Source organism: Ictidomys tridecemlineatus, chromosome 4 (assembly GCF_052094955.1).
Source record: "Ictidomys tridecemlineatus isolate mIctTri1 chromosome 4, mIctTri1.hap1, whole genome shotgun sequence".
Taxonomy (NCBI): Eukaryota; Metazoa; Chordata; class Mammalia; order Rodentia; family Sciuridae; genus Ictidomys; species Ictidomys tridecemlineatus.
The window spans coordinates 155,224,844-155,251,809 of record NC_135480.1 but is presented as its reverse complement, the minus strand read 5'-3'; the positions used below and the strand labels follow the sequence as shown (position 1 = coordinate 155,251,809).

Here is a 26,966-nt window from a genome sequence, read left to right as displayed (position 1 = left end):
AAAATAATATAGACTATGCCATATATCAATATTAATAGTACTAGAAATATGGTTCTTTTTAAAATTCTTTCTTTTTGCCCTGAAACGTCAAAAATCTCATCCCAGAGTAGGAAAAGAAGGTGGAAAAACCTAATGTGTGCATAATTTTTGTGCACTTAGGGGTGAAGAAAAACAACTACCTTTCACTTCCATACTCTGCAACACTGCTAGGAGCAATGGTCCCTGAGATTGGCTCTATCTGATGGTAGAGTAGATTCCGTAACCAAGAGGAAATTCTCCTGCACCATTTCAAAGTAGACAGAACAGTTATTTTGTTTTTAAATTCAATCATCACAATAACAGCAGAAAGATGTATGAGTCTTTCTTTCATCAAAAAACTAAGTTCCAAGTGACTGGGCTTGGCTGGTGGGAGGCAAAGGAGGCTTTGGGTTCTTTGTTCTGCTCCAAAAAAAGGAAATATTACTAGTGCACTCCAAACCAAAAATGGGAAGCAGAATTAAGATGGACTTTAATTTACACATTATACAAGTATTTAATTCCTAATTAAATGTCCAGGTGTTAAGCAAGTACAAGGGTTGGTTAGTCACAGCTTCTGCCCTCAAGGATTATACTGTGGGAGGAAAAGATAGCAATATTAATAACCAAGTTGGAATATATAACCAAAAACTTGACACAAGAAGAAAGGGACAAATGGAGCCATACTTTTAGAATTTCTCAGGCTGTCACTCTGTGGAAATCTTTAGCCCCAGAGACTTATAAAAATCTGAAAAAAAAACAATAATGTGCTTTAACAGCAAAAGGATTTTTGTCAGTGCATAGCATTTAGTTAGCCACCAACTCATTAAGTTTAATGGTGTGGCTAAAATTACCAATCTATGTAATATAATTAAGCTATACTAGGTGGATCCTTGTGCATTATTTCTTAGTAATATGATTTTATCATTACATTTTAAAATGGTAAAACACCACAGTGTGGTTTCAGATTCTTGTCCATGACTTCTGTAAAATCCTCAAAAGGGGCTTTTTCTGAGGTATTATTGATTTCTAGTCATTTATTGATCTTGGTTAAGTTCTAATTTCCTCTCTAAAAACCTATTTGAACATTTATTTAATATTTTCTATTTAATTATTTCTGATATGAAACATAAGGCATTCATAAATTCCTATGAAGAGACTGTAGAATGGTTTGTAAATATCTGAGCAGACTTTCCAACTTCTTTGCCTTCAAATGGTGGACCTTCCATTACTTGTTTTAACCAGTACGCCAGAATAACTAAAATCCGGAACCATTGATTGATTATTAAACAATTTACAGAAAGAATGGAAGTGACTTATTCTTACTTTGGTACTAATCACTTGAGGTGCTACTTCTGTGGAGGGATGTTACATACCAAATTTATTAACTCAGATATATGTGCTGCAAAATAATATATACATATCAATAATCTATTCAAAGTCATAGCACGCTAAGTTGTGATTTGAAGCAAAGTATGTGTGTATTATATGTAATAAAAATAAAAGAATATCAATTATCTGTTGAACATAGAAAAATAGTTGAATCAAGAGTTTCTAACAGTCTCAATTGATTTACAAACTCTATATAAGTACATATATATAATTCTATGGCTGTAATTATAACTGAAGGTCCAAACTGTGATTGCATATGTTTATAAGAATTCATAAAGAATTATTTAGTAATCATCTGTAGGGAACAGAAATTGAAAAAGGGGATGTAGGAAGTTCACTTTCCACTTAAGATCCTTCTATACTGTTTATGTTTTAGCAACAGTGTGTATCATATAAATAATAATTTTAAAATTTTATGAAGTTAAGAAAAAAAACCTAGAAACACAGTTAACTTTGCACTTATAAAAAGCTAAGAGCAGCTATTTATGATTAAATTCTCAGCCAGGGAATTCCAGGTAGTTCTCTCAATAGAGCAACTTTGAAAACTCAACTTTATTACCTGGAGGGACCAACTTCCCCTCAGTTTTGTTCTTAAGCTTGCTTTGGTTGGCAAAAAACAAGTTGACATAGACAAGTTCAGGTATACGTCTTTTGCCCAAAACATCACAAAAAAAGTTAACATAATAGTTTTCCCTGGTAATCCCTGAGTCATACCAGATGTATCTCAACTGTTTTGTTGGATACTGGTGTGAAAACCTTGTTCGTGAGTTTACTGAGGTGGGCATTAATATAGCAACAATTTCATTCTGCTCACCAATTATATGGAAAATGAGAAGACTTAATTCTATCTCACTTCAGTTGTCCTAACTTATAATACCCAAAGAAAAAAATATAGAATTTTAATTAAAATGACATATTAATCATTATTAATTCATATAAAAGCAAGCTATATTATCCAGTGTTTATTTCAAATGTATATGTCAAGTATTTCTTGAAAACTAAAAATTAAAAGCAATGTGCAATTGACAGTAAAGGGTATATGCTAGTGAGTGTAATGTTTCCCTAGATCTGAGAAATGACAGAATCGATTATCCTCTGAAAATCTAAAATCAATTCATCAAAGATCAAGAATGAAGTCACCCTTTAAAGATGGTTCAATATGACCAAGTCCTGATTGATGGAATTAACCTTTTGAAGGAAAAACATGTAGAATATTATTTGTTTCTCCAGTTGTAGAATCAACTTTCTGATGATATCTGACATCTAGGAATATAATTTGTCTTGTTATCATGTGCCTCCCAAAGTCTGAACAATCTAAAATCCTGTTGATCCATGAAGACCAAAGGCACACTATATCCCTGGGTGGCCATTCTGTCCTCTTCATGTGATAGATATTACCTTGTGCCATGTTAGCATTTATTCCAATTTTTAGAGTTTTTATAAGTACTCTTTTTTATCAGTAGAAAACCTAATAAGATTATATTAAAATACTACATGATTGAAAAAATGTACATTCCGATTTGAAAGTTATTTTTCCCCTCTGTGGATGGATGAAAGAATGAAGTATTCTGTTTAAGTTTTTTATGACTTCTATGGAAAAAAATCTACTTTATAATATAAATTTTAAATGTTTGGATAGTCTCTTATTATAACAGTGAAATAATTACATTTTCAGGTTTTATAAGAGACATGACAGAATATGATAAAAAGTGAATAGCCAAACACTTCTTAAGCGCTACCAAGAATCATTTTATAATACTTCATACCACTTAGTGCTTATTTCATAAATACACGAGAAATGATAATGAAATGACATAATACATGCAAATTATTTAGAATACAACTGTCCTACTGTAATCATAAAAAATATAGATAATATAAAATATCAAGTAAGGAAAATAAAATAGAAACACACCAACATCATTTAAGTGCATTTGTGTATATATAATATATACATATATATAATATAATACACACACACACACACACACACACACACTCACTCACACAGGGGTGGGAGGTAAATACGAAAAAAAAAATCTGAGAGGATTCACATCAAACTGTCAGCAGCAGTTTCCTTTGGAATACAGAGTAAGATGGGGAGCATAATATCAGGTGAATAGGGGCTTGTTCTGCTTTTTACCATACATGTCTGTATTTCTGTAAGTTTTACCATGAGAAATCACATATTTTTAAAGAAGGAAATAAACTTTTTAAAAATAATGCCAAGAGATCTGGTGTTGTAGATATGGAATAAAATTATTATAAAAATGTTCCTTCAGAATAGATGGGTACACTAACATGGTATGTGAATATAGTATAATTTGGCAACAATTTGGATCCAGTATGTAACCAGACCCATGATAGTCTTTGTTTGAATGAAGGCTGGGAGTCAGTCATGGATCCTTCTTTTATGCTGACTTTGTCAAGTTACTTAACCTGTTTGAATCATAGTGTCCTTATTGGTAAAATGAATATTAGAAAATGCTATAAAAATAAACATCCTAACACAGTTTAGCCCCTTTTTTAAAAGAAAAAAAAATCTTTAGGTTTTATTTTGACGTCTAAGACTGGGACTTTTAAAATGCATGTCTGAAAATATAATCTTCTTTTTCCTTGTGAATTCTATAAATGGAGTTTACTTTGAGCACAGTTTGAATCAATGTGTTTCACCCATACATCTAGAAAGGCACAACAGAGTGCTGGTCAAGGAATACCATCTCTACCAGTGGAAAGCTCCTGGAACTCCTAAGTCCTGAGCACTATTGGCTCTAATTTTGAGCTCTGAGCATGGGACTGATCAGCGCAGGAAATTTTTCATTAGTGGCTCTTGTGAAATATTTATGGAAATTTTAGTGATAGTGGTAAAAGGGAAAGGGAATGATTGCTGGGAACCAACTAGCTTTTGTCATCTAAATCTTGAGAGTTCATAGTCAGGGACTTTATTTAGTACTCATCCCTCCTGGGAGGGCTTATACTAAGTGACATACATTATAACATGTTAATTGTTTTGCGACTCTAGAAAAAGAGCAGATACATACATTTGATTCTGAGTGTCAATGTGAGTGCCGAGATATTCTAAAACAGAAAACTGAAAAGTGATAAGATAGCTTGGTTAAAAGCTCAGATCTCAACCACAACCTGGCTCATTCACTTACTATTTTAAGCATTAATTTCGATAAAGTTCAAGGTTCATCTATTAAATTGTTGTGAACATTACATCTAGTTAAAAGAGTATTACAAGAGTTCAAAAGGATAATACACACACAATGGTAAGCTAACAAGAGTTTTAAGGTTTCAACACGATGATACCTATGAAGTGTTTAGCTAATAGAATGTCACAAACACTCTTGTCCTGTCCCTCTTGAACAGGGTAGTATGGCTTTGGCTGTGTTACCTGAAGAGAAGATAGGTTTTTTTTGTTTTTTTTTTTTCTTTCAGAAAATGTTTTTCATGTGTGCGTCAACCATTCCAACATACATTCCTAGGTACAGGACAGAACTATGGCTTTTTCAAAGTTCAATGTTTCTGAGTTATATATAAGTCCTCTAAAATATGACTGGGTTTCTAATAAAGTGACATTACTGCATTTGTTTGCTCTGCTATTAATCTGATCCACTGACTAAGGAAGTATGTTTAAACAGATATATTTATTCCATTAAGTATATTAACATTCTGTAGGCAAAATGGCAGAAGAAGCCACTGTCAGGAATCAGCTTCCTCATTTCTGTGATGTCTTTATCATTAATATGAAGCCCTTACTTTGCATAGTTACTATTGCTTTTAATTCTTGCACAAGACACTTTTCCTGTAAAATATCTCCTCAGTTATATCTGTTTTTCTTAACACTTATATCTGATGTCTGCTTTGGCTTCAGGCACCTGCTGACATGTTGGTTTGTAACTTTTCTCTGGTTAAATTATATTCCCATGTTATCATTTTGGTATCTTGGGAACTCGTCAAGGAAGATAACTTCCACTTTCCAGCTTCTGCCTCAGGGTATCTAAAGGATAAAAATCGTGTAGACTACCTTGAAGTGTGCTCAAAGCAATGTGAAGTTAATTTAATAAAAAAAAAGTTTTAGGGAGTTTAAAAAGTATTTTCATTTTTTTTATTATAAAAATGACCAAGATATTTAAAACAAGAGGGGAAACATCAATAAGAGAAAGTGTCAATAAAACCAAAATATAAATATACAATTTTCAAGAATTTTAACATTTATCTTTATGCTTTTAGAATTTGTGTACTTTTCTGTATATGTGTGTGTGTGTTTTTATCTTGTTCTGAGTATTGCTTAGGGAAATATATTTAAAAAGGTGAGTTATCAGGTGAAGAATTTGACTACTTTAATAGTAAGAAAGGATAAGTAACTACTTAGAGATTTCTTATTCATCACTATTATTCAACTACTGTACAAATATTGCCCCAAATAAGATCAGGACACAGTATGTTCTATCCAATTTTCATAATGACACTGTACTATCTTAACATTGGTAAACCATCTGTACATAATACAGAACTGACTAGAATCCAGAATGAGGCATCAATAGGTAAATTTTTCTGAATAGTCATTGTCTAGGAAGACAAACTTGGCAGAGTACATTAAACCCCTTCTGATTTTAATTTTCTATATTTTAGTGATTGCCTTCATAATTGTATTCATTTCAAACTTCCTCTAGAGTAAATTGATGAAAATAACTTTCACTCTCAAACTAGAAGTATGATATAGGCATACTGAAATAGCACTGAAACCTTTTGAATATCTTGTAAAAAAAGATATAATATAAAATTTATTATAACACACTGAAAGAGATTTTGATAGAGAGTACTTACATTTATTGGAAAAAGATTGGGGGTATTGTGAGATTTTAAAAACAGTAATATTTAATAAACAATATTAAATTCCATTCTTAAGAAGATTTTTCAAAATAAGTATTTGCATATTCAATGGAATGAAAACTCCAAATGTAGGACTTCACCGGTTTGTTCTACATCCCCAGGTCAGAGGCAGGCTTGACACACAGTAGGAGCTTAGTAACTACTATTGACTATTGAATGAATCCAAATATAAAACAAACCCTGCCACACATTCTGAGGGCTTGTTTTGGTGAGTCCCTTTGCACTTCATTAGATTTTGAGATTTTACAGATTTATAAGGGCCATACTTTATTTTGAAGAGAAATAACTGGAATACATACTGACATGGGGAAAAATCATAGTACAAAGTCAGATGATACGAGTTCAAGTTCTGGTTCTGTTCTCTTATTAGCTATGTGACCTTGGCCTGCTTTCACAACCATTCTCTAGAACACAGTGATCTCCTTCAAAAAATGTGGATGAAAATACCTCCTCTTTCCCATTTCCTTATGCTCAAATGATACGACAGACAAAAAAGGTGAACTGAACAGTAGTGAACAAATATTATTCAGACTTTGTGTAAGAGGCCCAAACGTATTTTCATTTCATAATAAATTTTCTATGTATATCTCTGCCTTTGTTTACTGTATTATCAAAATCCCTTATCTCTAAATTAACTAAAAACATTTTGCATTGGGAATATTTGTTCCCTCCCAAAAGCATCCTGGAAGTTACCTTGAATTGGCCTACTGGATCATATATATGGCTGCAAATTTCCTTTTCTATTGTTTTTCATCCAACACCTTCTATTACTTATCACACTCTTTGTGTTGTCAATAAGTGGTTCAGCATTAAGAAGTTTGGCCATTAAGAATAGTTTCTCATCCCTCTTCAAACTCTTTGTCAACTCGTTTGCTTTATAATTCATCTCATAGATTTTTAACAATTGTGACTGTAACATTTTACACAAGAATTAGAGAAATTATCCATAAAAACATAAAAGGAGGTGAGAGAGATAATGATGAAATCATGTGTATATAAAGAACCTTAAGTGTTGTGACTAACTACCTGCAAGTGTATGCTGTACTATGTCATTGGTATGCACATCCATTCTTATAGGCAAAGAAGAAAGTCTTCATTCCTGGGCATCTCTGGGAAAGTTTGCACATAGCTAAAGTGTTTTTTTTTTTTTTTGTTTTTTTTTTTTTGGAAAGAGTTCCAAGGGCAGGCCCAAAGCCTAATAATTCCACACCATCCAGAAGAAAAATGTGTCAACAAGTCAATAGAATGAGAATCAGATATGAAGTCACACATAATACTGAGGAAGTTAACATAGTGTCCACAGAATAGCAGAGAAAATAACATAGACATGATTAAGAGTTTGTAGCCCAACTCTAGATCTTTAACTTCTCTACTGGGGGATGCTAGGAGGAGACAGGCAGAATTGCAGAACTACATCTGTTCAGCATCTATAACAACACTTCCAACATTTTTGTAAAAATTGATGTTTTACAATTGTGCTAAAGCTGAGATATTTAGATATTTAGCATCCACCGGTGCTAAATGGATGGAATGGTCTCTTTGGCAAGGAAATATAACTTTTCCAGTCACCTCTTTCTAAACTCACATAGTCTTGGAAATTTGCTAAATGAAGAACTATTAAGAATATTATCACAAAAGCATCTGCTTTGGCAAGAATTCTTCTAAGTCTACAGAAAATGAAGCTTCACGTACAAAATATAATGAATGGTAAACTAAGCAATCTGTTACTGTGTCTATTTGCTTTTTAAAAAAATTATTAATATACCATATTATACATGCCAGATCTGGTTTGAGGAAATAGATTTTTATCTACTTTGAAGTTTTCATTAAGAAAAATATGTCTAGAAGATATCCTTAGTCAAAAATAATAATATTTTTGCCTTTATCCTATGTAATTCTTCAACATACTTGCTTTGGCATACTACAAATAATAAATAATAAATGAGAATCCTTAATAGACATGCTCCTTGATATTTTCATTTTTCATTTTCAGCATGCAGTTAATTATCAGGATATAGTAAATGTTTAATAAATACTGAATGACCAAAGTGTATAACTTGTGTATGTGTGTGTATTTAGGCAATGAACCATAAATATCATAATAAATTCCCTTGTAGTGCATGGTATATAGATATATAGTACATATATTCACATGTAAATGTAAGTATAAATAAATGTACATATATTCACATGGATATTCATTTTCAACATGTTGAACATTCCAAGTGAAGATAATGGATAATTGAGACCTTAAAAACTAAAGTTTTTAAGTTGGCCAGCCTTAAAGATCTAGTGAGAGGTTTTTAGAGAGACGTTTTAGTGCTCTAGTAGGTCATGACCTTTGAAGACTGACTTTTTGCACTAACATATTTGCCAAGATTACTTTATGCTTGGAATTTAATACTTCCTGGGGTTTTCTACCACAGAAAGAAGAGCTAGGAAACTTTTTAAATGCAAATCGCCCAAAGACCAGGTCATTTCTGTCGGAAATCCTTCTCACCATCCCCTGGATGACAGAGGCCCACTGTTGAAACCTTTGTCCTCTGCAAGCTGGTAGAAAATGATGTTGATTCTTGGTCATTTCCTTCAGAGGATTTAGCAAGAGAATTTCCTTCAATCAGTTCATCACTGTGAAAATAAACTGAGGTATAGAGACTCGCCCAAGGCTCAAAGCAAGTAAATAAATGTTTTAGTTTAAGTGCATCCGGAATAACAAGCATTCTTAGACCTTGTACTTGTCCCATTGTCCTATTCTTAGGCCAACGTTTGCAAACAGCAGAGAAAACAATTGCAGATTGAGGGTTGAGGGAGAAGGGTTGGAGATGGTCATTAGCAAATCCCTGGGCCTGGTGATCACCTGCTTTCCTGGATCAAAACAGTGAAACAATCTATTCATAAGCACATCAAGGACGAGTGGGCCACTGTTTAAAGAGCCAGCTGTGCAGAATATGCTCCACAGTGGCCTTGAAACAGCTGCAGCTGCATTAAGGAGGGAGGGGGTGGGGATAGAGGCGGAGCCATAGTGGTGGAAGAGTAAGCTATAAGGAAGGTTGAAAGGACCCCGCCACGCCACCCCTTGGCAAGCTAGGAAGCATTTTTGCAGTAAGTGCATTGGACTGAGCCACCTTTTGAACCTATCCGAAAGTGTAAAAGCACATTGCAGGCCCCAGATGGATGCAGTGACTGGAAACCTTCTGTTGGCTGGTGCTCGGGAAGCTGGGCTGGTAGCTACATAGTCAGAGCTGGGCGTATTGAATTGGCGCTATCAGAAAGTACACAGAGTAGAGCAGACTCTGCTGTTGTAGCAAAGCATGACCGAGCAAAGTCCGTGGTAAACAAGCTTCCCAGTAGCTGCCTCCGGACGCACGCCCCCTGCGTGCTTCTAAACCCCGCACTTCCCACGCTCACGGTACTGTGCTCCGCAGCCCTTGATGGCCTCTCTCTGGCCCCATTCTCTGATCACCCTATCTTTCCACCCGGGCCCGCACCCGGCGGCTGGAGCATCACACTCACCATCTCTTGCCTGAGGAGGTGAAGCTTGGTTTCCAGCCTTTCCAGGGCGCTGGAGTGGCTACGTCGTGGGGAGCCAGAGGTTGGGGAGGACGAAGAGGAGGATGTTAAGGAGGGAGGGAAGCTGCAGCAGCTGCTGCTGCTACTGCAGCAACCACCGCCGCCGCCGCTGCAGCTCCCCCCGCAGGGGTCTCTGTCCCTTTCCCCGGGAACCGGCTCCTCCCCGCGGAGGGAGCGCACTAGGCTCTCGGGTACTTTGCGTCCCAGCTTTAGCTCGATGTCTCTGAGGTCTGGCAGCGGGCCCTCTTCCATGACTTCTCGAGAATGGTGATAATGGTGATAAAAGACAGCGGGTGAGAGCCAGCCACGGCCTCAAAGCCTGCCACAAGATCAGTGAACTCCTCTCGGCGCCCGGGTCTCTATTCTCCACGGACCGAGGGCACGGCCCGCTCCATGACCGCCAAGGCAGTGCTAACCCTGAAATCCGCACTGGACGCGGCGGGTCGCAGCCGCAGTTCCCTGGTTTGCGACTCCTCCGACACTTCCTAAGGTTATGGAGATCGCCTCATTCTCTTCCTTTCTGGCCACCCTGCTGCAGAGTTGAGTTAATTGATATTGCAGAGAGGGAGGAAAAGCAGGTACTAGAGACCGAAAGAAATGAGAAGGAAACGAAATCTGTTTTAGCGTTATGGGGAAAAAAAATTCACATTATGAAACTGTCCGTTCGCATCCCTGCGCCGTTCACCGAGTGCCCATCTGGCCCCACGCGACACAAATCAATGATGTGGCCACGCTCCTGGATCGTTTCATTTTCCAGCCATATGTCTCCTAGCTTTCGGGATATCCTGGATTGTCAGAAATAATCTCTGGTCATTGAAAGAGGAAGTCAATCGGTCGTTTCTTTCCGCAGCTTGAACGCTTTAAAGAGGAGATAGTTGGTTTAGCAGGACTTTGAGGACTCCCTGGATGCTGCAGAAATGCCCTCTTCTCATTTAGGGTGTTTGATCCAAGTCATTGTGTTCCTCTGAGCCTCGAAACTTTAAACTCCACTGGCAGGTGGACCAAACTAGGGCCAACCCTTGTACCGTATATCGCAGACTAGAAGAGCAACAGATTTTCTCAACCTCCCTGGTAGGCGCAGAGCTTCAACATTTTCTGCTGTACTTGGGAGAACCCACATTAGAGAATTGGGTATTCAGTTTTCCCAGCCAAATCTTCTGGTAACTACAACTTTTAAAATATTTTTTGAATATTAGAAGCAGAAGAATAACTTTGGTGTTACTTTCCATTCCCAACTTCCTAAAATCAAACATTATTTAACTTTAGAAGCCTTTCCTAATCATTTTACACTAATCAGAAAAATGAAGAGATTTAACCAAAAGTTCAAAGAAAAATGTACAATCCAAAATAATTTTCTTACTACAATTACCGGATATCACCACAACTGAAGTGAAAAATTAAATATCCAGAATAATTCCATGATAGCAGTGAAATTTTTAAGGGGAAGTTGTTGCTGAGGTACTTTTACTATAATTATGGAAGAAAAACATATTGAGCTTAGCTAGCGAAAAAGTTGTCTTCTGTAATTTTTCAACCACTTGGGGAAAACTCCAATTGCACCAAATTTAAAGAAACTTCTATTAAGTAAATTATTATGAACAAAATAGGATTGATTCCACATTGGGTTTGTGACAATGATCTTCAAGTAGACGATACTATTTTCAATCTATTAAAATGCAAATTTGATTTCTTTTTTATTGAAATATTCCAAAGTTTAGGCCCCTCTATTTCTGGGACAAGTGTTTGTGTTCTTGGTTCCTCTAGCCCTCCATTTCTAGAGATGTTACACTGATGTAACATCTAGAGATGTCACACTCAGATATTACACTGGTAAGAACATTGGAAGATGCTTCCCTGGTATTGGTTTTAATCACAGTCTTCCTTTAGGAAACCTTCTAAAGAGAGAAAACAGGGTTCCTGAATGATAAGGTCATGGCAGGGGGAGAGTTGCTGAATTCTCTTGTCAATACACCAGAAATTTGTATGTTATTTTTTTCTCTTAAAAAGAAATGAAGGAAATAGTTGTAAGTTAGGTGATCCATTTCAAAGTTAGAACCACCATTTATGGAATCAAAGGAGAAAAAGACTAAATATCAACTCACTGATAAAACTACATGTTTTGTCCTATATTTGGAAAACCACAAGTTCATAGCATAAGAATTGCAGTGTGACATGTAATTATGGAGGGCTTACATTTCAGTCAAGAACAGGCTTTTTTTCTTTAATTATAAACCCTTATGAAATTTGACATAAGGAATATTACAGATATAATATTTAGGTTAAACTTAGTCAATAAAACTTTTTGTTAGATCATCATTGATATAAAATAATGACTACCTCTTTTGCTATGAGTCATAGACACTACAATGAATATTTGATGCTAAAGATTACTCAAAAATGTAAGATTTTTTTCTTCCTTTTCAAGAAAGTGAACAGAAAAAACTTCAAATAGTTAAAGTGTGGTATATATGTAAATTAACATTTTGTTCTAATGAAATATAGAAGCAGCATAAGCTTAAAATCTTAGTTATGTTAAGCATTTAAAAGTTTCTATTTAATGCTTTATTATATTTTAATTCAAAATAGAGATATTTTGAATGCTAGTTTAGCTAATTTTTAGAATATATTAGAATCACAGAACTTTCACTAGGCCTATAATTCATTTGAGTTAACTCTGTCATATAGTTTAATCTGAGGACATTTCTTACCCAAAATATTTGAAAAGAAGATCTTTTTACCTTTTGGTCTTGAACAGATTTTTTTTGTTGTTGTTTTGTTTTTGTTAGTTTGTTTTCTGGATTCAGCCATGAGAAAATGTGTGACAGTCTATACCAGTGGTAGTTGACCTGCTATGTTAATTACACACCTTGGTTTGAAAAACTAGTTGGCAAGATCCTGTAGCAATGGGTCCAGGATGCGGACTCGGTTAGGAATGAGGTCAGCAACAAGTGAAAAAGGGAACATAAGAAGAACAGGTAAAGTAGAGAGGAAAACCTCTTAAGCCCTCTTAGCAGCACTCCCTGGTTATTCTTACCTGTCATACACCACATCTATTGTTATCTATCCATATCTATCTGCAACACACCAAACCCAGGGTGTTTCCCTAGGCCTAATATATTTAAAAGCAAAATGATAAAATTAGCCATTGTACATTATATTTGTGATACATTTAATATTTTATTGTATGTTTCCTTTTGAGACTGCCTTAAGTATAAGCTAGATTTGCCTATTTTCTTATTTAAAATGCAATAGCTATGTAAAAATGAATGGTAAACTATGGAGAACTTTAGGAGACTGTTTATTATCCAGTTGGATTGTGTTCACAGAGAAGGAAGGGAGCCTCTTCCTTATTTTGTATGTATATATATATATATATATAAAACCCAATGGTTAATTAAATAGTGATATTGTTGGACTCAGATGACACGTTTTGAAAGAATGCCTCAGTCACAACAGACTGAGGTGATGTATGCTTCACACATTCCACATTTGGAACACTTCCGGGTATGAGACACAGGACTTACAGCAAAAGTAGACTCAGTGAGTCTTGGTGTAGGGTGGGTAACACCACTCCTTAATCTGCTGCTGGCTTTGTGGTTAAAAGAAGAAAGGCCTTCCCCTTCTCTCTGGCACTGGTTGAAAGTCTGAAGCATTCCCAATATTGCTGGCACAGAGTTTGAGGACAAAGGCAGTCTCTAACCTGAGATTCCACTCCTCACAGTGAAGAAGAATATTAAGCAGCCAACTGCCTCAAATTACCCTTAAGAATCTTAGGAAGTAAACATTTAATGGATATTCCATTCTTAAATCTTTAACAGAGCAGAACTGCTGTTCCTATAAATATTATTGTTCAGCTTATAGGTGTCACAAGGAAAATGTCATAGCAAAGGGTAAGAATGTTGACTTTACCCTTATATGGTGGAATTGCATATCAGCCAGCACTACTGTGGTTTTTTTTTTTTTTTTTTTTTAATATTCAATGACTTCAATAGATAATTATTATTCACATGTGAAGTCTTTGATCAGTAATTGACTCTGTGGCACTAGATGCATTGTAGTTTTTCTTTTTACCAATTCATTCCATGTTTCCTTGCCTCCAGGTGACATTTAGATGTGTGTGATTCTTTGCTAATTTCAGGGGAAAAAAACCCCTATATTTCCGAGGGAATTGAGTTCCTGTTCACCCTTTCCATTTATTTTTTTTTTATTTATTTTTTTTTTTGCTTTTTATTTTTTATTTTTTTTTATTGTTGGTCGTTCAAAACCTTACACAGTTCTTAATACATCATATTTCACAGTTTGATTCAAGCGGGTTATGAACTCCCAACTTTACCCCGTATACAGATTGCTGTATCACATCAGTTACCCTTCCATTGATTCACATATTGCCTTTCTAGTGTCTGATGTATTCTGCTGTTAGTCCTATTTTCTACTATCCCCCCTCCCCTCCCCTCCCCTCCCCTTTTCTCTCTACCCCTTCTACTGTAAATCATTTCTTCCATTTGTATTATCTTGTCTTACCCCTCCATTACATATTTCTTGATATATCATATTTCACATTTTGATTCAAGTGGGTTATGCACTCCCATATTGCCCCTTATACAGATTGCAGATTCACATCAGTTTCACTTCCATTGCTTTACATATTGCCATCCTAGTGTCTGTTGTATTCTGCTGCCTTTCCTATCCTCTACTATCCCCCCTCCCCTCCCCTCCCCTCCCCTCTTCTCTCTCTACCCCCACTACTGCAATTCATTCCTCCCCCTTGTATTATTTTTCCCTTTCCCCTCACTTCCTCTTGTATGTAATTTTGTATAAACCTGAGGGTCTCGTTCCATTTCCATGCTATTTCCCTTCTCTCTCCCTTTCCCTCCCACCTCTCAACCCTGTTTAATGATGGTCTTCTTCTTGTGCTCTTCTTCCCTAGTCTGTTCTTAATTACTCTCCTTATATCAAAGAAGACATTTGGCATTTGTTTTTTAGGGCTTGGCTAGCTTCACTGAGCATAATCTGCTCTAATGCCATCCATTTCCCTCCAAATTCTATGATTTTGTCATTTCTTAATGCAGAGTAATACTCCATTGTGTATAAATGCCACATTTTTTTTATCCATTCGTCTATTGAAGGGCATCTAGGTTGGTTCCACAGTCTTCCTATTGTGAATTGTGCTGCTATGAACATCGATGTAGCAGTGTCCCTGTAGCATGCTCTTTTTAGGTCTTTAGGGAATAGACCCAGAAGGGGGATAGCTGGGTCAAATGGTGGTTCCATTCCCAGCTTTCCAAGAAATCTCCATACTGCTTTCCAAATTGGCTGCACCCATTTGCAGTCCCACCAACAATGTACAAGTGTACCCTTTTCCCCACATCCTCGCCAGCACTTATTGTTGTTTGACTTCGTGATGGCTGCCAATCTTACTGGAGTGAGATGGTATCTTAGGGTGGTTTTGATTTGCATTTCTCTGACTGCTAGAGATGGTGAGCATTTTTTCATGTACTTGTTGATTGATTGTATGTCCTCCTCTGAGAAGTGTCTGTTCAAGTCCTTGGCCCATTTGTTGATGGGATTATTTGTTATCTTATTGTCTAATTTTCTGAGTTCTTTATATACTCTGGATATTAGGGCTCTATCTGAAGTGTGAGGAGTAAAGATTTGTTCCCATGATGTAGGCTCCCTATTTACCTCTCTTATTGTTTCTTTTGCTGAGAAAAAACTTTTTAGTTTGAGTAAGTCCCATTTGTTGATTCTAGATGTTAACTCTTGTGCTATGGGTGTCCTATTGAGGAATTTGGAGCCCGACCCCACAGCATGTAGGTCGTAGCCAACTTTCTCTTCTATCAGATGCCGTGTCTCTGATTTGATATCAAGCTCCTTGATCCATTTTGAGTTAACTTTTGTGCATGGCGAGAGAAAGGGATTCAATTTCATTTTGTTGCATATGGATTTCCAATTTTCCCAGCACCATTTGTTGAAGATGCTATCCTTCCTCCATTGCATGCTTTTAGCCCCTTTATCAAATATAAGAAAGTTGTAGTTTTGTGGGTTGGTTTCTGTGTCCTCTATTCTGTACCATTGGTCCACCCACCTGTTTTGGTACCAGTACCATGCTGTTTTTGTTACTATTGCTCTGTAGTATAGTTTGAAATCTGGAATCGTTATACCACCTGATTCACCTTTCCTGCTTAGTATTGTTTTTGCAATTCTGGGTCTTTTATTCTTCCATATGAATTTCATGATTGCTTTCTCCATTTCTATAAGAAATGCCGTTGGGATTTTGATTGGCATTGCATTAAACCTATAGAGAACTTTTGGTAATATCGCCATTTTGATGATGTTAGTTCTGCCTATCCATGAACAGGGTATATTTTTCCATCTTCTAAGGTCTTCTTCAATTTCTCTCTTTAGGGTTCTGTAGTTTTCATTGTATAAGTCTTTCACCTCTTTTGTTAGGTTGATTCCCAAGTATTTTATTCTTTTTGAGGATATTGTGAACGGGGTGGTTGTCCTCGTGTCCATTTCAGAGGATTTGTCGCTGATATACAGGAATGCCTTTGATTTATGCGTGTTGATTTTATAACCTGCCACTTTGCTGAATTCATTTATTAGCTCTAACAGTTTCTTTGTAGACCATATTGGGTCTGCTAGGTATAGAATCATGTCATCTGCAAATAGTGATAACTTAAGTTCTTCTTTTCCTATTTTTATGCCTTTAATTTCTTTCGTCTGTTTAATTGCTCTGGCCAGTGTTTCGAGAACTATGTTGAACAGGAGTGGTGAGAGAGGGCATCCCTGTCTTGTTCCAGATTTTAGAGGGAATGCCTTCAATTTTTCTCCATTCAGAATGATGCTAGCCTGAGGCTTAGCATAAATTGCTTTTACAATGTTGAGGTATGTTCCTGTTATCCCTAGTTTTTCGAGAGTTTTGAACATAAACGGATGCTGTACTTTGTCGAATGCTTTTTCTGCATCTATCGAGATGATCATATGGTTCTTATTTTTAAGTCTATTGATGTGGTGAATAACATTTATTGATTTCCGTATATTGAACCACCCTTGCATACCAGGGATGAATCCTACTTGATCATGGTGCACAATTTTTTTGATATGTTTTTGTATCCGATTTGCCAGAATTTTATTGAGGATTTTTGCATCTAGGTTCATTAGAGATATTGGTCTGTAGTTTTCTTTCTTTGAAGTGTCTTTGTCTGGTTTCGGAATCAGGGTGATGTTGGCCTCGTAGAATGAATTTGGAAGTTCTCCCTCTTTTTCTATTTCCTGGAATAGCTTGAAAAGTATTGGAATTAGTTCCTCTTTAAAGGTTTTGTAAAACTCTGCTGTAAACCCATCAGGTCCTGGGCTTTTCTTAGATGGTAATCTTTTGATGGTTTCTTCTATTTCCTCAATTGATATTGGTCTGTTTAGGTTGTCTATATCCTCCTGACTCAATCTGGGCAGATTATATGACTTAAGAAATTTATCGATGCCTTCACTATCTTCTATTTTATTGGAGTATAAGGATTCAAAATAATTTCTGATTATCTTCTGTATTTCTGAAGTGTCTGTCGTGATCTTGCCTTTTTCATTCCTTATGCTAGTAATTTGAGTTCTCTCTCTTCTTCTCTTCACTAGCATGGCTAAGGGTCTGTCAATTTTATTTATCTTTTCGAAGAACCAACTTTTCGTTTTGTCAATTTTTTCAATTGTTTCTTTTGTTTCGATTTCATTAATTTCAGCTCTGATTTTAATTATTTCTTGCCTTCTACTTCTTTTGCTGTTGTTTTGCTCTTCTTTTTCTAGAATTTTGAGATGAAGTATGAGATCATTTATTTGTTGGTTTTTTCTTTTTTTAAGGAATGAACTCCAAGCAATGAATTTTCCTCTTAGAACTGCTTTCAATGTGTCCCATAGATTCCGATATGTTGTGTCTGTGTTTTCATTATACTCTAAGAATTTTTTAATTTCCTCCTTGATGTCTTCTAAAACCCATTGATCATTCAGTAACCTATTGTTCATTCTCCAAGTGATGCATGATTTTTCCTTGCTTCTTTTATGGTTGATTTTTAGTTTCATTCCATTATGATCAGATAAGATGCATGGTATTATCTCCGCTCCTTTATATTGTCTAAGAGTTGCCCTGTGACATAATATATGATCTATTTTTGAGAAGGATCCATGTGCTGCTGAGAAAAAAGTGTAGCTACTTGATGTTGGGTGGTATATTCTATATATGTCAATTAAGTCTAGGTTGTTAATTGTGTTATTGAGTTCTATAGTTTCCTTATTCAACTTTTGTTTGGAAGATCTGTCCAGTGGTGAGAGAGGTGTGTTGAAGTCTCCCATGATTATTGTATGGTGGTCTATTAGACTCTTGAACTTGAGAAGAGTTTGCTTGATGAACGCAGCAGCACCGTTGTTTGGGGCATATATATTTATGATTGTTATGTCTTGTTGGTGTATGGTTCCCTTGAGCAGTATGTAGTGTCCTTCTTTATCCCTTTTGATTAACTTTGGTTTGAAATCTATTTTATTTGATATGAGTATGGACACTCCTGCTTGTTTCCGCAGTCCATATGAGTGATATGATTTTTCCCAACCTTTCACCTTCAGTCTATGTATATCCTTTCCTATCAAATGCGTCTCCTGAAGGCAGCATATTGTTGGATCTTGTTTTGTGATCCATTCAACTAGCCTGTGTCTCTTAATTGGTGAGTTTAAGCCATTAACATTTAGAGTTATTATTGAGATATGGTTTGTTCTTCCAGCCATATTTGTTTATTAATGCTGTTAAACCTGATTTGTTTTTCTCTTTGATTTTTCCCCCCCTTTACTGTCCTACCTCCCACTGTTGGTTTTCATTGTTGTTTTCCATTTCCTCTTCCTGTAGTGTTTTGCCAAGGATTTTTTGAAGAGATGGTTTTCTAGCTGCAAATTCTTTTAACTTTTGTTTATCATGGAATGTTTTAATTTCATCTTCCATCCTGAAGCTTAATTTTGCTGGATACACGATTCTTGGTTGGAACCCATTTTCTTTTAGCGTTTGAAATATGTTATTCCAGGATCTTCTAGCTTTTAGAGTCTGTGTTGAGAGATCAGCTGTTATCCTGATTGGTTTACCCCTAAATGTAATCTGCTTCCTTTCTCTTGTAGCTTTTAAAATTCTCTCCTTATTCTGTATGTTGGACATCTTCATTATAATGTGTCTAGGTGTGGATCTCTTATGATTTTGCACATTCGGCGTCCTGTAGGCTTCTAGGATTTGGGGTTCTGTCTCATTCTTCAAGTCTGGGAAGTTTTCTCGTATTATTTCACTGAATAAGTTGTCTATTCCTTTGGTTTGGAGCTCTGTGCCTTCCTGTATCCCAATGACTCTTAAGTTTGGTCTTTTGATATTATCCCATATTTCTTGGATGTTCTGCTCATGGTTTCTTAGCAGACTTGCTGAGCTGTCTATGCTCTTTTCAAGTTGAAATACTCTGTCTTCATTGTCTGATGTTCTATCTTCTAAGTGATCCACTCTGCTGGTAGTTTTCTCAATTGAGTTTTTAAGTTGGTTTATTGCATCCTGCATTTCTAGGATTTGTATTTGTTTGTTTTTTATTTCCTCTATCTCCCTGTGAAATTGATCTTTTACTTCCTGGATTTGTTTATGAAGTTCCTTGTCAATGTGATCTTTCATTGTCTGATTTTGCTGTCTCATGTCTTCCTTGAGACTCCAGATCATCTGAAGCATGTATATCCTAACCTCTCTGTCTGACATTCCATCTGTTGCAGCTATTACCTCTTCTAGAGTTGAGTTGACCTGCATTGCCTGTGGTCCTTTCTTTCCTTGTCTTTTCATACTGCTGGCGTTTCTTTCTGCTTGGTGAAGCTGTTGTGTTTTTGAGATTTTCCCTCTATTTATTTATATTGCTCTTGTATAGTTGAAAAGTCTCCCTTGCAGGACAGATGGTGGCTGTGATCCTCCACCAATTGGTGCGATCTGTCTACCACGCTGGCGGGCCCTAGGTCTGCTCTGCTGGCCGGTCGAAGGTCCGCCTACCCAGCAGGCGCGAGGGGCACCTCTGTCTCTCCGTAGGTTGCTGGGCCTAACCTCCCGATGGGTCCCTGGTATGCCTACCTTGCAGGCACTGGGGGTGGCACTGGCTCCGGCCGCAACAAGCCGCTGGGCCTGATCTGCCGCTGGTCGCAGTCCCGCCTACCTTGCAGGCACTGGGGGAGGGGACGGGCCTGCCCCACAGAAGGCCGCTGGTGGGTCGCAGGACCCTGTTCCCTGCAGGCGCGTGTGTCAGCTCTGTCTCTTCGCAGATTGCTGGGCCTGACCTGCCTGTGGGTCGCTGGTTCTCCTACTTTGCAGGCACTGGGGGTGGGGCCGGCTCCGGTCCGCAACCAGCCGCTGGGCCTGATCTGCCGCTGGTCGCAGTCCCGCCTACCTTGCAGGCACTGGGGGAGGGGACTGTCCTGCCCCTCAGCAGGCCACTAAGCCTGATCTGCTAGAGGTGACAGTCCCGCCTACCTTGCAGGCTCTGGGGGAGGGGACGGGCCTGCCCCACAGAAGGCCGCTGGTGGGTCGCAGGACCCTGTTCCTTGCAGGCTCGTGTGTCAGCTCTGTCTGTCCGCAGATTGCTGGGTCTGGCCTGCCCGTAGGTCGCCGGTTCTCCTACCTTGCAGGCACTGGGGGTGGGGCCGGCTCTGGCCCCAACCAGCCGCTGGGCCTGCTCTGCCGGTGGTCACAGTCCCTCCTACCTTGCAGGCACTGGGGGAGGGGACGGGCCTGCCCCACAGAAGGCCGCTGGTGGGTCGCAGGACCCTGTTCCCTGCAGGCGCGTGTGTCAGCTCTGTCTCTTCGCAGATTGCTGGGCCTGACCTGCCTGTGGGTCGCCGGTTCTCCTACTTTGCAGGCACTGGGGGTCACTACTGTGGTTTTATCTGCCATGTTTATGAAGTCATCTGATTCACCTATGCATATCAGCCAGCACTACTGTGGTTTTATCTGCCAGGTTTATGAAGTCATCTGATTCACCTATGCATATCAGCCAGCACTACTGTGGTTTTATCTGCCAGGTTTATGAAGTCATCTGATTCACCTATGATTTTGTAGCTGCTTGGGTCTGTTTTACTTAGTGATATCATCTAGTTTATCACCAATTTGAACAAGTTGTACATATTTACAACACATCTATTGCTATCTACCCATATCTATCTATCTATCTATCTATCTATCTATCTATCTATCTATCTATCTATCTTTTGTACATCTAAAATATCTCTGTTTAAGAAGCACAGAGCCTTTACATAGTGCTTTAATTGAAATCTAATTAATATTTATAATCAGAGCTAACTACTTCCCTGAGAGATTTAGTAGACAATACTAAAAGTAGGTCACCAGCATCTAAGTCTCCCTTATCCCCTTTTCACAATCCCTGTCAAATCTCTTGGCCATCATTATTTGTAATAGAGTGCGTTATTTGCTTTGTCTTATTTTCCAGAGCTCTGAATTCCTACTGAAAAGTTCAACGTAAAGCCCAGAAAGAGATCTCTTCAGTTATCTTGGCCCGGTCCTTTGTAGCCAACCCAGCTTGGTAAGAGAATGGACTTTATTGTTTATTTCAGTGCCATCTGGGTAAATGTTTGCAACTAGCTTCCTGAAAATACAAAAACAATTGATTTGTAGCTTTGACAATTTTTATCATGTAAATATTTATACCATGACTGACATGGAGCTGCCAATGTGAACTGGGAAAAGATGGGCAGTAGTATAGCATTACATAGTGCTTTCACCACACGGATAAAATGGATGTAAATAAACTAATATTAATAAATTATTGATGTAAATAAATATGCTCAAGAACATAGAGTAGTGAAATATAGTCAAATAATTAGAAAGCAGTGATGAATTTTGATAATTTATTACCTTTTAGTTTACCTAATTTAAAGCTTGTACAATGTAATTTTAAAAATCATGGTTCTGAGTAGCATGTAACAGTTATTTCCTGCAAACTAATTTGGACTGGATCCCACACACCCCTGTTCCATAAAGTCATTGGAGGATGATTATTCATTAGGACTAAGAAAATAAATAAAAACTGAAAGCCAGAAAAAGTAGTGCAGTTTTAAATCCGGGGGTCGAGCAAATCCAAACTTAGGGAAAGGAGTCCTAAATTCAGAAGGCGGGAAGATTAGGAGACTAATTGTGTGTGTTAGTTTCCTATGGTTGCCATAACAAAGTACCACAAACTGAATAGCTTAAACCAATAGTAATTTATTGTGTTATAGTTCCAAAGAACAGAAATCAAAAATTAAGGTGTTGGCAGTCCCTTTTCACCTTCAAAGCCTCTAGGAGAAGTTCCTTCCTTGCATCTTCCAGCTTCTCATAAGCCAAGGCATTCTCTGTCTTGTGAGAGAGTAACTCCAATCACTGCCTCTGTCTTCACAAGGCTCTATTCCCTCTGCACCTACATTCAAATTTGTGTCTTCTTATTAGGATGCCATATTGAATTATGGGCCCAAGCTACTCTAGTAGGTTTTAACATAGCAAGTTTTAATTACAATGACATCATCCCCAAATAAGATAACATTCTGAGGTACCATAAGGTTAGGACTTCAAATCTTTATGAGGGACACATTTCAACCCATTACATTATGAAATAATACTGGGTCTTGGAGGTATGCTTTGCACACAAGGCTGTAAATAATGCAGAAGAACTAGAATCTTCCCTTTCCCTGATCATTTTCCAAATGGGAGACATACAGAGATAAACTAGAAAGCTTAAAACTACAGGGCAGGATGGATGCAAACTTTTTTCTAATCGAGAAAATGTATTAAAAATGACAAACTAGGGCTGAGGTGTAGCTTAGCATGTGTGAGATCTTGGGTTCAATTCCCAGTACTACAAAAAACAAGAGAATAAAAATGACAGACTAGTTTACCTTATTATTTACAATCATCATATTAGCTTTATTTGTTTTTGAAAGTATGCTTTTTAAGCTAGAAAACTAATTACACATATACCCTTATTTTGCAATCCAGTACCATCGTTGCAGACATAATTTATATAATCCCTTTTGATGTCCTTCACCAAATACATTGGTGATGTCTAAAATTGAATTTGAGTTTAGCTTCTGCAATACATAGTATAACCACTCAAATAAGAATAAAAATACCAAAGAAATATTGTATTTTATGTCCTTAGAGCCTATTCTATGCATTTAATTTCCAAAAGACTTGACAGATTTTTTGTACAGTATTGATTTTTTAAAATACAATATGGAAGCTGAGTGATTGGAATTGTAACCCCATTGATGGCAGAGAAGAGCAATGTTGAACACTCCCAAGAGGATGGTGTCTAAAAAATCTAGAGAGAACTATATTTCACTACACATTTGGTCTATAAATGTGGCACATGCCATAGAGTTTACCGCCCAATGTCCTGTCTTCATGATCAATGCCCATTTCCAACAATGTCTTATGAATATTTCATTCCTGGCTATGGTTTTACTCTCTGGCTTCTCTTTATCTCAGTGATGTAGGATTAAAAAGACAGGTAACCGATTTTCAGAAGTCCTGGGAGGAGGAAAATGAGGAATGAAAGTTTTTATGCAGTTTTCCATTTTAAGTGAACACAGTGATTCAATGTTAAGACACATGTGAATTAACTGACAATATTTTTGAGTTAAATTTTGAGAACTCTCTGTATTAGAATTGCAGGTCCTACCATTAGCACTGAAGAACATATTCTAAAGTTGAAAAGTAGCCTTCTTAAGCTATTAGCTAGCCTTGCTGTGTGTTGAGTGCATGTATGTGTATGCTTCTGATATTCTTTCAGAAGGAGGTGTGATTCAATTAGAATACTTTTATGACAATAATGGAACATATTGAGTATATGTATCTATTATAAATGAAAAGTACTATAGTTATATACTCAAAATATCCAGACAGATAGTTACTGATCATTATATCCATTTGATGAAACAGCAAGGTTTTTTTTTTTTTTTTTTTTTTTTTTTTTTTTTGGTACTGGGGATTGAATCCAGGAATGCTTAACCACTAAGCTGCTCCACAGCCCTTTTGATTTTTTATTTTGAGACGGGTCTCACTAAGTTTCTCTGGGCCTTGCTAAGCTGCTGAGGCTGGCTTTGAACTTGTGATCCTTCTGCCTTAGCCTCCCAAGCTGCTGGGATTATAGGAGTGCATCACTATGCCCAGCTCAAGAACATTTTTGAAGTAGGAAAACACTTTAAATAAGATAAGCAAAAATCACTGATTAAAAAAACACGGGAGGAACTGAAACAGTGCTACAAAGGAAGTACTATGTACTGAGCACTATTTTATTACAGATTCCTACATGTTTCTGTATCTTTTAATCTTCATAATAACCCAGAAAAACAAGCATTATTAGCCCTCCTCTGATAAATTTGAAGCTCCAAGAGGTAAAATCACTCACCCAGCATTACACTGGCATCAAGTAAGGAAGGTAGGATTTGTCCCAAATTATTTTATTTCCAAATGCATGTTGCTTTTATTATATAAAGAGGGTAATAAAACAGATTCTACTGATGAAAATTATATGAATATTTTTTTTTCTCTCTCTCTTTTTTCCTCTCTCTCTGTCTTTCATGGTGTTGAGGATTAAAACCAGGGCTTGTGCATGCTAGGCAAGCACTCTACCACTGAATTACACTTTCAACCCTGAAGATAGGTTTTTTGAGAAGTCAAAATCATGCTATTATTTTTTTTACCACTTTACAGAATTCATTTGCCAAGCAAGGTAGCGCTCAAAAATATAATAGATGGGGGAAAAAGAAAAAGCAAGAAGGTGGTGAAAGCATTCATGGAAGACCCATTTTAAGTAAATCATTAAGGGATTTTCGAATGATCTACAAAGCTATTCGCATTCTCCACCTTTGATTTCATGAGCTAAGAGACCCTCATCTAATACTGGGCCCATATTTCAGACTGAGTCATCCGCTTGGTAGTGCTCAGATCTGAAAAGAAGTGGAAATTAATTATTTGTTTCACAAGGTGCTGCTTCTAAAGGAAATGTGTAGGTGGGGGAGCAAAGCATTCATGAAAGGGTGCTGTATGAAAGTTTTTGCAATAATTAGGGCAGGGTAGAAGAATTTGTGACCTTTTGGCCAGGAAGAATGTTCCTCGCCAGTTTGATGTGGTAAATGCCAAGGGCATGGCAAATTCATAGAGGGATCCAAGGCACTCTACCATTCCTGAAGATGAAAGGCTGCTGCAAGTGCAGCCCTCACTCCCTTTGTCTCTGTATAATCTTCTTGTACCCAAGCCATGTATGATAGCAGATTTTGTGGACTGAGCCCCAGTTTTGTAATAACCTTTGGCTTTGGTAGTTCAGACACTTCAAAGTTTAAGAACATGCTAATAGCTATTTAAATTTCCTCAGGGCCTATCAGAAAGCACTTTATTTTGGTTTGGGCTTGTAAATCAATAGTGGTATTTAAGGGGTCAATTCAGAAGATAATGATCAAAACGATTTGAGGTGCTATTGTAACATTGGTATGGTCTTAATGAAAAAAAATAAGGAGAGAAGGAAGATGTGAGCATCTTCAGTGGAATGATTTTGGTTCTTCTGTGGAAACTGTAGTAGTAAACTATTGTAGTTAGAGCCCAGAGTTTATTCATTGCTTTAGCATGCTATCAACTTATAAGCTCCAGACAGATTCAACAAGCATTTGGGTCAGAGACTCATTAAAAGAATAGTTTAGTTGATATATAACCTGGCATTACATCATTCTGAATTGTGTATGAATAGGGATTTAAAAAAAAAAAAAGATTTGCTAGTTTGCTGGAATGTAGCCTCGATTTTATAGAACTTAAAGTTTCCTGGTGTAATATAAAACCCTTTCTTTGTATTATAGCACCATTCCTAATTATGTAAGGGAACTTTGGATAAAATAGTATATAAAGGCCAAACAATATTTGACTAACAAAGTTTGCATCACATATTATTTAAACATCCATTTTTTGAATAGTGATAGATGTATGAAAACAGAAGATGCAGAAAGGAATCAGATGAAGTCATCTTTCACACTTTCATTTAATTCCCACAAGTCCAATACCAAAGATCCATCCTGCCTTTTCCTCCTATTTCCAATGAGTTTTCCATTAAAATTTCTTTCCAGTTTCATTCACAATTGCATTTTATTTTATTCTGCTCCTGTTATGAGAATGAAGAAATAATATATAAAAATTTTAAAGCTGTAAGTACTAAAATGTTAGGAATCCTTCCCCTGTTCTCTTTGGCTGTGGATCTTTTAGACTTTTTCTTTATTTAATTGCTTCAACCAGAAATCAGTGGTGTCTTCATAGTGATTAAAGTAGATTTAACATTGTTTTCTTTTAAAAAACATTGGCTGGTATTTATTATTTACTCTGTACCTCATCATATTTTCACAACAACCACAGAAGGTAGGTCCCCTTATTGTTCCCATGTTACAAGTAGTGGCTTGGCTAACTTCAACAAAGATAAACACCACTGTGCATGAATACAGAGTTCATGTGCCTTTTTTATTATTGAACACTTTCTCTCCTTACTTAGTCAACATCCCCAGGGATCTAGTCCCTTCCTTTTACCTGGTTCCAGGACTTTGTGGATCTATCCTAACTAGGACTGCCTTAGATTTTTGTCACTCAGCACTACTTCCTGTACCTTCTACATACTCAGGGTCTGTGTTCACGTGTTTGCTAAACTCTGTGAACTGGATGGAGAATGCCTTGGTCTTCTTTTAAGTTCAGGAGAACAGAGGTTTTTGGTTGACAGAAGAAACCTCAGCCAATCCTAGAAAATAAGTTCTGTGCTATCTACAGTTTTACTATTTTTTTTTTTTCCTCATGGTGCTAGAGATCAAATCCGGGACCCATACTCTACCACTGAGTTATACCTCCAACCATGTTGCATTTCTTTGAAAGGGAATCTGAGATTTGTGCTTTATAACTTACATAAGATTTGACAGTTTCCCAAAATTCTGATAATCATCTTGTTTTATACTTATAATGTGGTATTATAGCAGTAATTGATGTTCTTTTTTAATGCTTTAAGAAACATGAACATGAGATGTTCAAAACA

The 26,966-nt window shown here is 37.0% G+C and overlaps 1 protein-coding gene and 1 long non-coding RNA gene across 10 annotated transcripts in view; one reads left to right on the top strand and one right to left on the bottom strand.

Moving 5' to 3' along the window:
* Positions 1–10,128, bottom strand: part of Lurap1l (leucine rich adaptor protein 1 like) — a 40,732-nt gene extending 30,604 nt beyond the window's left edge. Inside the window, exon 1 of the mRNA XM_005327982.5 lies at positions 9,820–10,128. Coding sequence (XP_005328039.1) covers positions 9,820–10,128 — 309 coding nt within the window. The remainder of the gene's footprint in view (positions 1–9,819) is intronic.
* LOC110598422 (uncharacterized) overlaps positions 9,305–26,966 on the top strand; it is a 296,730-nt gene continuing 279,068 nt past the window's right edge. For 7 of the 9 annotated variants that reach the window (XR_013438128.1, XR_013438131.1, XR_002484255.3 and 4 more), the window contains exon 1: positions 21,265–21,455. This is a non-coding gene — a long non-coding RNA (uncharacterized LOC110598422). Of the gene's footprint in view, positions 9,409–10,806; positions 10,948–21,264; positions 21,456–26,966 lie in introns of those variants that run through there. The other 2 variants (XR_013438133.1, XR_013438132.1) reach the window with 2 other exon arrangements.